At 46.5% G+C, this 13,878-nt stretch overlaps 1 protein-coding gene across 1 annotated transcript in view; it reads right to left on the bottom strand.

Annotated features, from left to right (window-relative positions):
* The window catches only part of LOC147124487 (solute carrier organic anion transporter family member 4C1-like), a 173,458-nt gene that overhangs the window by 117,625 nt on the left and 41,955 nt on the right, over positions 1–13,878 (bottom strand). Inside the window, exon 2 of the mRNA XM_085987777.1 lies at positions 5,935–6,198. Coding sequence (XP_085843903.1) covers positions 5,935–6,198 — 264 coding nt within the window. The remainder of the gene's footprint in view (positions 1–5,934; positions 6,199–13,878) is intronic.

Genomic DNA, 13,878 nt, shown 5'->3' with positions numbered 1-13,878 from the left:
ATGGTGGAAGATGATTTTTTTTTCATGGGATGTGGACATCTCTGGTAAGGCCAGCATTTATTGCCCATCCCTAATTGCCCGTGAGAAGGTGGTGGTGAGACACCTTCTTGAACCGCTGAAGGCCGTGTGGTGAAGGTACTTCCACAGTGCTGTTAGGTAGGGAGTTGCAGAATTTCGACCCAGCGACGATGAAGGAACGGCGATATATTTCCAAGTCAGGATGACTTGTGACTTGGAAGGGAACTTGGATGTGGTGGTGATCCCAATCCCCTGCTGCCCTTGTCTTCTCGGTAGTAGAGGTTGCGGTTTTGGGAGGTGCTGTCAAAGAAGCCTTGGTGAGTTGCTGCAGTGCATTTTGTATATGGTACACAGTGCGGCCACAGTGGTGAAGGGAGTGAATGTTTAAGGTGGTGAATGGGGTGTCAATCAAGCGGGCTGTCTTGTTCTGGATTGTGTGAAGCTTCTTGAGTGTTGTTGGAGCTGCACTCATCCAAGCAAATGATGGTGGAGTCCAGTATGCAAGTGCAAAAGACAAGGCTGAAGCATTTGCAATCATCTTCTGCCAAAAGTGCCAAGTAGATGATCCATCTCGGCCTCCTCCTGAGGCCCCCACCATCACAGAAACCAGTCTTCAGTCAATTCAATTCACTCCACCTGATATCAAGAAATGGCTGAACGCACTGGATACAGCAAAGGTTATGGGCCTCGACCACTTTCCGGCTGTCATGCTGAAGACTTGTGCTCCCGAGCTAGCCGTGCCTCCAGACAAGCTATTCCACCTAGAAGGACAAGGGCAGCAGGCGCATGGGAACTCCACCACCTCCAAGTTTCCCTCCAAGTCATACACCATCCTGACTTGGAAGTATATCACCGTTCCTTCATCGTCGCTGGGTCAAAATCCCGGAACTCCCTCCCTAACAGCACTGTGGGAGTACCTTCACCTCATGGACTGCAGCGGTTCAAGAAGGAGGCTCACCACCACTTTCTCAAGGGCAACTAGGGATGGGCAATAAATGCTGGCTTTGCCAGCGACGCCCACATCCATGAATGAATTTTTTTAAAGAATTAAAAATTGAGGATGGCATTGTTCATGGAGCCTCCTCATCCTGTTTGTTGTTTTAATTGTCCCCCACCATTCATGAGTGGATGTAGCAGGACTGCAGAGCTTTGATCTGATCCATTGGTTGTGAAATCGCTTAGCTCTGTCTATAGCATGCTGCTTCCGCTGTTTAGCATGCATGCAGTCTTGGGTTATATTTTCTAAACCGAATCCAGGGACACACAGAGTGGGAGCACAGCAAAGTAGCCAGGACAGAAAATGTAGGTTGCGCAGCGTAGCGAGGCAAATTTTTTTTAGCAGGTGTGAGGTTACACTTGACCGCCCTCCCAGTGACAGAGGTCACAACTGATGGTGCCCCAGTGTCTGGGATTAGCCCACCCCCTTCCCCTGATGACTATGACCCGGCCGTCCATCGCGGCCTCTCCCTCACCTGCTCCAGTTGCTGTGCTTCCAAGCACTTCTGGCACAGATAATCCAGTAGCACAAGCCTGGGCGGCAACTCAGAAAGAACAATTGGCACATACGCAGATAGACTGCCCAGTCGCGCATGCGCAGTGAGTCGCTCTGGCCATTGCACAAATTGTTGTTTAATTTAGCCTTGGAGCCGCAAACTAAGAGCTCAGGGGGGTACACTCACTGGCCAGGGGTAACACTTCGGGGACAAATTTTGTGAACCGAGGACTCTCCCAGGGACACTGTTTGCCCGGGAACAAAGTACTTCATCTGGGGACTGTCTCTGGGAAAAGGGGAAGTATGGTCTCACTATTGTAGTCCTGTGTTGCTGCTTTCCCAGGTTGGCACCTCATTTTTAGGTACGCCTGGTACTGCTCCTGGCATGCTCTTCTACACTCCTCATTGAACCAGGATTTGTCACCTGGCTTGATGTTAATGGTAGAGTGAGTGATATGCTGGGCTATGAGGTTACAGATTGTGGTGGAATACAATTCTGCTGCTGCTGATGGCCCACAGCACCTCATGGATGCCCAGTTTTGATGAAGCTATCCCATTTAGCACGGTGGTAGTGCCACACACCACGAGGAAGGGTGTCCTCAGACGGAACTTCGTCTCCACAAGGACTGTGTGGTGCTCATTGCTACCAATACTGTCATGGACAGGTGCATCTGCGACAGGTAGATTGGCGAGGACGAGGTCAAGTAGGTTTTTTTCCCCTCATGTTGGTTCTCTCACCACCTGCCGCAGGCCCAGTCTGGCAGCTATGTCCTTCAGGACACAGCCAGCTCGGTCAGTAAAGGTACTAACGAGCCACTCATGGTGATGGACATTGAATACCTCCACCCAGAGTACATTCTGTGCTCTTGCTACCCTCAGTGCTTCTTCCAAGCGGTGTCCAACATGGAGGAGTACTGATTCATCAGGTGAGGGAGGGCAGTACATGGTAATCAGCAGGAGGTTTCCTTGCCCATGTTTGACCTGATGCTATGAGACTTCCTGGGGTCCAGAGTCGATGCTGAGAACTCCCAGGGCCACTCCCTCCCAACTGTATACCACTGTACTGCCACCACTGGTGGGTCTATCCTGTCAGTGGGACAGGACATACCCAGGGATGGTGATGGAGGAGTCTGGAAGGTATGACTATGTCAGGCTATTGCTTGACTAGTCTGTGGAACAGCTCTCCCAATTTTGGCACAAGTTCCCAGATGTTAGTGAGGAGGACATTGCAAGGTCGACTGGTCTGGGTGTGCCTTTGCCATGTCCAAGTCCGGTGCCTAGGTCGATGCCAGGTGGTCCATCCGGTTTTATTCTTATTATTGTTTTTCGTAGAGGTTTTGTAAAACTGAGTGGCTTGCTAGTCTATTTCGGAGGGCAGTTAAAAGTCAAACACATTGTTGTGGGCCTGGTGTCACATATAGGCCAGACCAGGTAAGGACGGCAGATTTCCTTCCCTAAAAAGAACATTAGTGAACCAGATGGGTTTTTATGACAATCCGACAGTTTCATGGTTACCGCTACTGTTGAATGCGGAGGCTATACGTATGCAAGGTTAAGACAAGGGGGACCCTAACACGGCTCTGAGAGGGAGGAGAAGGGTTGAGGCAGAAGCATAGGAAATGGGACTCAGTCAAGGGCCCTGTCAACCATGGTGGAGTGGAATCCTCGGCTGAGAAAAAAGGACATTTTGGAAGCTTTGGTGTGAAAGTAGGCATCATGAGAGCAGATGCACCGAGACAGAGAAACTGGGAGAAGGAAATGGAGTCCATACATGAAGCAGGCGGAAAGAAGTATATTCCAGGTAGTTCTGGGAGTCAGTGAGCTTGTGATAGATGTCAGTGGGCTGCCTATTCCCAAAGACTATGCTATTCGAGGGGTTAATTCCCCCCCCCCACCCCCACAACAGAGCAATTGCTGTACACAAATGAAAAAAAATTAATAAACAATCTAAATAACCACACAAGACCGGCACATGCCAACTGCCAGCATTATAATGCTGACAAGCCCAAGCAGTTTTGCCACAGCCTCCAGTCCTTGTAATTACACTCTTGAAAACTCATTCACTCATGAAGCAGTTAAGCGTACCAGCTTGTACACAGCTACTAGCATATTCTTATCCCTGTCAGATGAAACTTAACTGACCTCGCACTCAAAATGAGATAACTCTTCCTATTTATCTCTAGCCTAAGATAACACTCAATGATAATTACAGCAGTTCCAGGCTCAGAGATATTCCTAAATTAATATATAGCTTGTTCATAGTTCACAAAATTCAATCTCGTCACAAACAACTGAATTGGCGTCCTTTATTATACTTCTCCAACCATACCATGCCTCCGCCAGTTTCTTGATCAGTCTATTAAGTTTGCATCCTGGGAAGACTGTTGAGCTATATGTCAAACTCCCTTCTGGACATGAATTTGGTGATCCTGCACAGTTCCCCACTTACATTGCTTTCTCATTTCCAATGAATTAAGATGACTCATTACAGATGTCAAACTTTGATTCTTCAGATTATTATAGTAGTAAATTGTTTCTGTGCTGTAAATACTATGTAAGCTATTGAAACCTTTGGAATCATAATATGGTGAAGGAATGAGCCATAAAACCTATTCAGGAAAAGACACCATTCTGTGAAAGAATTCTGGCCTTATTAGAACATGACACACTGGGCCTGGAAATCTCGAAACCCAACGATGGAAAACTGTGATCGCATTCTGGCTATTGAGATCGGTGTCGACACTGAATCAATAACCTTACTGAAACAGAAGGTTAAAGGCTCCTGACCGTCTGAACCTTTGGGAACAAGACAATAGTTCACCCTGTATAAGGTGTTCTAATTTACACCTCGTAAAGAAGCACATAAAAGTAACAAACGTCTGCCTTCATAAAAATGATACCAAGTAAAGCGCACCTGCTGTTACACCATTTTTTATGATAAACTTAGAACACCTAGAGGAGGGACATGGTTCTGTAGTGCTACCAGCTGAGGTGACTGTGGATTGCAGGGGTCAGCAGAAAAATGACTCGAGATAATTAGCTTACATCAGCAGAAAATCTTAAAGGAAATACCACTGGAAAAGGGTATACACTTGAATGGACAAGCCCTAGACTTTTTTGGTGTGTTTAGTGGGTAACTGGTGGGTAAGTACCCCAACTTCACGCCCTTCCATGTGTTTCAATGCCAAGTCTCTCGGCGAGATACAGTTGTAGCGAAGCTTCTGGAGGGGCAGGTCAACTCAGATCGCAACTTCCTGATTTCCGCATTTAACTGCGTATGTGCGGTTACTGGAAGTTGCTGTCCGATTTGCTCTTTAATAACGGTGAGCACTGATAGCCTCACCATTATTTTTAGTGCAAAATCTGGGCCAATATTGACCAAGGATCAAACTTATGACATCTTGGTTTGTATAGCTCAGTGCCACACCATGCGATATGTTCACCCACTGAATCATCAGGGAGGCACTGCTTAGTGTTAATTAGCATAAGCTACAAACTTCAAAGAGAGAGAAAAAAAATCAAAGGGAAAATAGCTTATTATGTCTAAATGCCACAAGTTAGCAGACATCCCTTTCATTTCTTAGAAACAAATTTGAAACCAGGTTGCATCATCTTCTTGAAACTACCGTAATGTACAAAACTGAATTCAACAGAATAGTGAACAAAATAATGACCCGGAATTTGCAGTCAGCGGCGAAGCAAAGGCATTTCAGCATTGGCCCTGAAGAAAGCTGCCCACAGAGATTACGAGAAGTTTGCCTTTTTCGACGCATAAGTGAGTTCATTACAGTAACACTATCTACTGTGACGTCAACACGTTATCTAAGCAGCCAATCACGTTGCAGAATTCCCACAGATAAGGAAACAGGAAATGAGAATCTGCTTTTATCCCGACTTTTTAAAAATGTTACAGACAGCAAAACAAAGATTGGCGCTCTCACATGGGGATAATGTAGAACTTGAAATATCATGAACAAACTTCTAAAAAAAAGTTTTTTAAGTTTCTTTAAAATTGTAATTTTTATCATAAGAGAAATTTGACACTCCACAAAATTAAAATTCGTTTTTCAGGTCCATAATGTTTGTTTAGCAGTCAATATGCTGTTAAAACCCCAGGTTACACCGAATCCAACTTAAGATTAAGATTTAATGGGGTATTTAACAGCAATATTACCACAGAAAGCCCAAGCATTCATCAGTTTCACTTATTTCACTGATTGGCGGCTATGGGGGCTGGCGGGAGGGGGGGAGGGCGGGGTGTGGTTGTGAGGGGCACAATGCAGCCAGTGTCGGAGCAGTGAATGACTGACCGCAACTTCAGGATTTGCGCATTTAGATGCATATGCGCTACGTCCTGAAGTTGCGGTCAGTTTCAAAGGGGTAATAATGGCGAACGTTAGATAAACAAAAGATAAAAAACATACCTCTTACTTCAGCACCATAATTATACATGCCACTGGTGAAATGAGGAAGACAAAACACAAGGGATCCCAATCCAAGCATAAAAGCTGAGAAAGCCAGCCACCGTGGCTTATGTCCCCTTTGTCCATAGTAAGAGATAAAGAGGGATAAGGCACAGAAGGACATATCATAGCCTGCAGAAATCAATCCTGTGAGGAAGCTGTTCAAGTTGTATCGCTTCTCAATTGTAGATATGTTGATGTTCACCAAACCATTCACTAAAATACCTGCAACATAAAAAATATTTATTATTTTAAAGATATAAAAGCAGGGACTATATCCCAACAATAATAATAACCAGCATGACAAGAACATCATCATCATAAGAACATCATCACCTCCAACTTCCTCTCCAAGTCACGCACCAACCAGAGTTGTAAATAGATTGCTATTCCTTCATATTTTCTGGGTCAAAATCTTGGAATTCCCTAAATAACTTCATGACAGCACCATCATCACAATGACTGCAGCAGTTCAAGAATAAGTAATCAACGCTACATTGTTAGCATCATCCATATCCCCAAAACAAATAAAAAACAAATGAAAGATATAATGGGCTGGAATTTGCGGTCGGAGGAGTGCCTCCGGAGTACGCCTCCGACACAAAAAAAACAAACCTACCTGCTGGCTCTAGGGCTTCGGGGACTTCGGGTCCTGGGCCTGCAGGCATACGCCTGCGTAAAGGCCCATTGATTCCAGGGACGCAGGTGGTTCGGAAGTGTCCCTGGGATCACGTAGGCCAGGTCCTCCAATCAGAAAGGAGGATTCCTCATATGCTTATGGGGATTCCAGAACGGAATCCCCATTATCATGAGCCCAATCCACAAATAATTAAATGATTTACACAACTAGAATAAAAATAAATGCTCCCATTTTCAAATTTAATTGAAGCATTTACAATAAAAATGTCATTTAAAAAAAAATAATTTTAAACATTTTAATCCAGGCCAAAATTTACGTAAACTAATTTTAAATGTTCCTGGATGATTTTTAATTTTTAATTTAACATTTATATTAACCCTTACGCTGGTGGAAGCGGGCCCTATGCCTGCTTTTACCAGGCGTAAGGGTTTTGTGGTCATTTGCTTGGCAGTAGTTAGGCAAATAGCCCAACTCTGCGGCAGCGAAAGTGATTTTTGGGTCAGTTCGTATGATCTGTCAAGGCGAATCTTGACAGATCGCAAGTTCCAGGTTTTCATGCATGCACAGTGCATGTGGGAATCCGGAACTTGTAGGGCCTTTTACAAGGCTTACAATGGTGTACGCTGTGCATACGCCGTCATCGGTCCCACAAAATCCAGGCCAATACATTGCTTGTGGACCATAGCAATAAGAATGTAAGTTAACAATGGTTCAATCACTATTGTTGCTGCTACCTCAACAATTAAAATTGGATTTCCTATTTTGAACTCACATCAACTTCATTGCAAAAATTACTGAGAGGAGGAATTTCATCCTGTTGATGACCACTAGGAAATATGTGCGACACTGAAGGGGAAACATATATACTGAAATGCCCAAATCCAAGTATTATAAAGAACTGTGGCCTGCATTGCGCAACGCTATGTGCCCGCGCCCGTTCAAAGTGGTGCAGGCAACACGCAAAATTCGTGCTGCTTGCTCATTATAATTATTGCAGCGTTGATCTCAGCACTAAACGCGCTGCTGATTGGCTTAGCACTCAACATGGAAGCCAATATTGGGTGCAGTCTACTAACCAATAAAGTTAGGCCTAGGCTTTGTTGCAGAAGCACCTCTGTCATTATGAACAGAGACATGGTCCAACAGCCCAGGGAAAGGGCAAGGAGATTTTCAAACACGTCACCAGAGGCCTTGGTCCTGGGGGTACAAAGAGGTGAGGTCCTCTACCCGCAAGAGGCCTTTAAGCCTGAACACCAGAAGGCTGAGGAAGGAGATCGCTCAAGCTGTCACTGCAACGAGTGTTGTTCCCAGGACCTGGATCCAGTGATGCAAAAAGTTTAATGAACTGACACGAGTGGTCAAGGTGAGTGAATGCATCATCAAATGCCATATCCCACCATCTGCACCACAAGCCTTACACACTGCTCAATGCACCAAACCTCCATCACTCACCTACCAACAATCTCTAGCAATCACCACTCATACCTCACAATCATTGCTTCACTTCACCCTCACACACTTACCACTGCTGCAGAACTCACACCCACATCTCATACCTTGCACACACTGCCAGCTATTCAACCTTGGCAGGCACATCACCCAAACGCATGACACACTTCCCTTTCTCTTGCAGGCAAAGGTGGCACACAACCGCCGGGAGCACCAGCAGATGGATGGGAAGCCAACCTGGAAATGACCTGCTTATTCCCACTCTCTGTTTTCTGTCTGTTAACCAATCATCAATCCATGCTAGTATATTACCCCCAAAGCCATGAGCCCTAATTTTGTTTAATAACCTCTTGTGTGGCACCTTATCAAATGCCTTCTGAAAATCCAAATACACCATATCCACTGGTTCCCCCTTATCTATTCTGCTAGTTACAACCTTAAAAAACTCTAACAGATTCGTCAAACATGATTTCCCTTTCATAAATCTGTGTTGATTCTGCCCAATCCTATTATTATTTTGTAAGTGCCCTGTTACCACGTCCTTAATAATAGATTCTATCATTTTCCTACTACTGATGTCAAGCTAACTGGTCTTTAGTTCCTTGTTTTCTCTCTTCCTCCTTTCTTAAATAGTGGGGTTACATTTGCTACCTTCCAATCTGCGGGAACCGTTCTAGAATCTATGGAATTTTGGAAAGTGACAACCAATGCATCCATTATCTCTATAGTCACCTATTTCAAAACCCTAGGATGTAGGCCATCAGGTCCAGGGGAATTATCGGCTTTTGGACCCATTAATTTCTCCAGTACAATTTTTTTACTAATACTAATTTCTTTCAGTTCCTCATTCTCGCTAGACCCTTGGTTCTCCACTATTTCACAGCGGTTTTTTGCGTCTTCTTCTGTAAAGACAGACACGAAGGGGGAAAAATTGAGTCGCGCCCCCTTTGGGCAGCTAACTTCACCGGGGGGGCTACTTTTAGCACTCCGAAAAAATGAGCACCCCCGCAGCCGAAATTCACTGGTAGTGCCCCAAGAGGGAAGCGGGGTGCTACTGGAAGCGCTCCGCCTCCCTCTTGGGGCGCTGCGAGTGAATTTCGCGGCGCTACGTGCCACAGCACCACGCACTGCGGCACGTTGCACCACGGTACTGCAGGCCTTCCTCCCCTTCTTAAAGGGGAGGGGCCTTGTGAAGCATGACCCGGGGGGGCCCAACTGCGCCACCAGGGATCAGAGTGCCGGCAAAAGAGCCCGGCACTCAAGCGAAGTGCCAGGCTCACGGAGTGCAGCCGGCACTCCGTGGGGTGGGGGGGGGGGCTGCAGAGGTGGCCGGGGACGGCAGAGGGGGCAGGTGCTGGCAGGCAGCCAGCAACAAAAATGGCCACCCGGCGCCTTCCCTTTAATTTGCGCTGCCCCGGCCGCAGGTAGGTCCCCCTGACCCTGTCCGGCGGTAAGTCAGGGGACGCTACCGAAGTTCGTGGCTAGGGTGCGAGCGGGGTGCTGCGCATGGCGATGACATCATCGCCAGCGGCGCAGCACCGCGGGGCGCTAACAGTTACCGCCGCCGCTAACGTCCCGCTGAATTCCGCGAGAGGCATTGGCAGCACCATGCCCAGGCGCTAGTTGCTTTGTGCCCTGTTAGCGCCCTCTTAGGGCACTAATGGGAGGCGCAAAGCAACCGAATTTTTAGGCCAAAGTATTTATTTAATTTCTCTGCCATTTCCTTATGCCGCATTATAATTTCTCCTGTCTGTAAGGGACCCACATTTACTTTCGCTAATCATTTCCTTTTTGCGTACCTATAGAAGCTTTTACAGTCTGTTTTTATGTCTCTCGCTAGTTTACTCATATTCTATTTTCCCTTTCTTTATCAATTTTTTGGTCCTCTTTTGCTGAATTCTAAAATTCTCCCAATCCTCAGGCTTACTCCTCTGCTTGGCAACATTATAAGCCTCTTCCTTTGATCTAATACTATCTTTAACTTCTCTTGTTAGCCACGGTTGGACCACTTTTCCTGTGGGGTTTTTGTGCCTCAAAGGAATGTATATTTATTGTAAATTATGTATTCATTCTTTAAATGCTAGCCATTGCTTGTCTACCATCATACCTTTTAATGTCGTTTCCCAATCTACCTTAGCCAACTCGCCCCTCATACCTACATAGTTTGCTTTGTTTAGATTTAAAAGACCCTAGTTTCGGATTTAACGAAATCACTTTCAAACTTAATATAAAATTCTATCATATTATGGTCACTCGTTCCTAAAGGCCCCTTTACTACAAGGTTATTAATTAACCCTTTCTCATTGCACAATACTAGATTAAAAATAGCCTGTTCCCTAGTTGGTTCCTCAGCATACTGATCTAGAAAACTATCTTGCATACATTCCATGAATTCGTCCTCCACACTAATACTGCAAATTTGGTTTGCCCAGTCTATATGTAGATTAAAGTCTCCCATGATTACTGTATTACCCTCGTTACATGCACCTCTAATTTCCTGATTTATACTGTCCTACATTACAACTACTGTTTGGGGGCCTATAAACAACTCCCACCAATGTTTTCTGCCCTTTGCTGTTTCTTAGCTCCACCCAAACTGATTCTACTTCTTGATTTTCGGAGCTAAGATCCTTTCTCTCTACTGTCTTTATCCCATCCTTTATTATCAGGGCTGCCCCTCCTCCTTTTCCATTTTGCCTATCTCTTCTACAAGTTAAGTATCCTGGAATATTTAGTTCCCAACCGTGGTCACTTTGCAACCACGTCTCCGTAATGGCTATTAGATCAAACCTGTTAATTTCTACCTGAGCTATTAATTCATCTATTTTGTTGCAAATGCTTCGTGCATTCAGATATAGTGCCTTTAGCTTTGACTTTTTTCTGTTTTTCCCTGATATCACCTTAGTCACTGATGCCCGATTACCTCTGTTACTCTCTCTGTCCCTTCCTGACCCACTCTGCTTATTTTTACCCAAAACTCTACTCTGCTCTAGAGCATTGACATTTCTCTTGCTGCTTTTAAATTTACTCTTTCCTGAATCCTCCCACCCCCGCTTCATTAGATTAAAGCTCTGTCTACTGCCCTAGTTATTCGATTCGCCAGGATACTGGTTCCAGCCCGGTATAAATGGAGCTCGTCCCAATGGAACAGCTCCTTCTTTCCCCAGTACTGATGCCAGTGCCCCATGAAGCAAAAGCCCTGCCTCCCACACCACTCTTTGAGCCACGCATTTAACCTTCTTATCTGCTTATCCCAATGCCAATTGGCGTGAGGCTCAGGTAACAATCTGCTTTTTAATTTGGACCCCAACTCCACAAACTCTCTCAGCAGAATCTCATTCCTAGTTCTACCTATATCGTTGGTTCCTACGTGGACTACGACAACTGGATCCTCCCCTTCCCACTTCAAGTTCTTCTCCAGCCGCAAGGAGATGTCTTTAACCCTGGCATCGGGCAGGCAACACAACCTACGGAACTCCCGGTCGCGGCTGCAGAGAACAGTATCTATCCCTCTGACTATACTGTCCCCTACCACAATTACATTCCCTTTCACTCCCCCCACTTGAATGGCCTCCTGCACCATGGTGCCATGGTCAGCTTGCTCATCCATCCTGCAGGCTTTTCCCTCATCCACACAGGCAGCAAGAACCTCATACCTGTTGGGTAAGGACAAATTCTGAGGCTCCTCCAGCACTGTACCTGGGGTCCCCTTACCTACCTGTGTTGCAGTCACACCCTCCTGTCCCTGACCACTAACCAGACTTGTACCAATACCTAACCTGAGGGGTGTGACTGCCTCTTGGATCAAAGTGTCCAGGTAACTCTACCCCTCCCTGATGCCCCGCAATGTCTGCACCTCAGACTCCAACTCAAAAATTCTGAGCTGAAGTTCCTCAAAAATGCAGGCACTTACTGCAGACGTGGTTGTCCGGGATCACAATGCTCTCCACAAACTCCCACATGCTGCAGTTGTGGCACACCACCTGCACTGCCATCCCTATATGACTTTGTTCTATTTAATTAAATGTAATTAAATTTGTATTTAAGTAATTTAGTTTACAGTTTAGTTTCTTGACTACTTACTTGATCTAGATTAAGTTATGGGTACTGAAATTAAATCTCTACCTGTAACACACAGCACTACAAGTAGTGTAGGCAAAGAGCAGCACTCCTTCCCCCTCTTCTCCGAATTCCCACTCTTTCCAAATTCCCAAATAAAACACACTGTTTACGTGCACTCCGTTTAATACCACTCTGTGTAGACCATCGGGATGCTAAAGCAGTCTTTCCGCTGCCTTGGCCGCTTGGAAGGAGCCCTCCAGTACATCTCCTTTCAGATACCCAAGAACTCCAGCCTGGCCAGCCAGTCCACAGTGATAGAGGAGAAGAAGACACACTGGCACTGCATCTGACACTCACAGACACCAGCTCAGAAAATGTATAAAGGTGGGATCTGCATGTGGTGAGTCACCGGGCACAAGTGGGCTGCAGCCAGGCCAGGGGGAAAGGGTAGCTCAGGTGCCAGCTCCCTGGAGGATGAGTTTGCGCACGGTTTCTCCTGCACAGGACTCAGATGATGATCTCGATGGGGCGGCCTTCAGAGGAAGGGTGATGGGTATGCACACAGAAATGCTCGGTGCAATGGCAAGTCTGCCATAAAGACTCTTGTCAGTGTCAAGGAGCATGGAGGAGCCTGGCTCCAACATTGCATGGGGCTTTGTGCGGAGCTTGGAGCCCGTGATTTCCAGGATGGAAATGATGGGCAACTCCACGAGAGACCTTGTGGACCCAGCCATGATTCTGGGTGTGATGGGCGATGTTGCAGCTTCCATTGTAGCACAGGTAGAGGCAACCCAATGTCTCAGTGCTGCAGTGGAGGCGCAGACTGCTCTCCTCTCCTGCAGACTCAGCTTGCTGCCACGTAAGCTCAGACTGCTGCCATCATGGCTGGGTTTACATGTGTGGAAAGGGGCTAGCAGGTTCTCACAGCATTTCAGCAATCAGTCCCCTAACAGATGGCTAGGAATGCTGAGGCGCCGCTCCAGGAGTGACAGTGGCTCCGTGGAGCAGGAATCTGCTATCCTCTTTCAGAATGACAGCATTCCTAGTCCCACCACTGCCACGCCGCCAGTGCCCTTGCTGCTGCCGCCCATGCCGAGATGGTGCAGTCTACAGCTGGGCCTTCTAGGCCCAGAGCTGTTCTTGGTCATCCTGCAAGGCCATCTGCAGTCCCCTCCACAGAAAGTCAGCAGCCTTCTACCAGACATGCTGCAGCCACTGGGGGAGCACTTTGTAGGAGCACTAGAGTAGGAAAAGGTACATGAAAGACAAACACTAAGGGAATGCACAAGAGTGATTAGTTGATGTTGTTCTTTTGATTTGCATTTGATAAATTTATAAATTACGTTTGGAACATTTGTTTTGTGTTGGCTTACATTTCAACTTTGTGCACAGGAGGACACCGTGATGTTGTGTGACAGACGGATGGTGAGGTGTGGAAGTGGTGAGCAACGGGATCTGGGGTTTCATTCACTGGAACCAGAGTCTGATGAGGCGCTCATGGACAGCCCATCTGGAACAGGATTCTGCTGCCTGCCTCCTCCCTTTCTCCTCCTCTTCACCCTCCTATTCTTCCTCCTCTTCCTGAGGTGGTCCCATAACCCGTGGTGGCAAGGACTGCGTCTTCATGATGGCCAAGTTGTGGAGCATGCAGCAGACCACCACAAAATGGAACACCCGTGCCGGCATGTACTGGAGGGCTCCTCCCAAGGCAACGGAACCGCTGCTTTAGCATCCCGATGGTCTGCTCGATGACA

This window comes from Somniosus microcephalus, chromosome 1 (genome assembly GCF_052327205.1).
Source record: "Somniosus microcephalus isolate GS21.2 chromosome 1, FLI_Smic_1.0, whole genome shotgun sequence".
In the NCBI taxonomy this organism is placed as follows: domain Eukaryota; kingdom Metazoa; phylum Chordata; class Chondrichthyes; order Squaliformes; family Somniosidae; genus Somniosus; species Somniosus microcephalus.
Note: the sequence above shows the minus strand (reverse complement) of the source record. Positions and strands in the feature narration are given on the sequence as shown.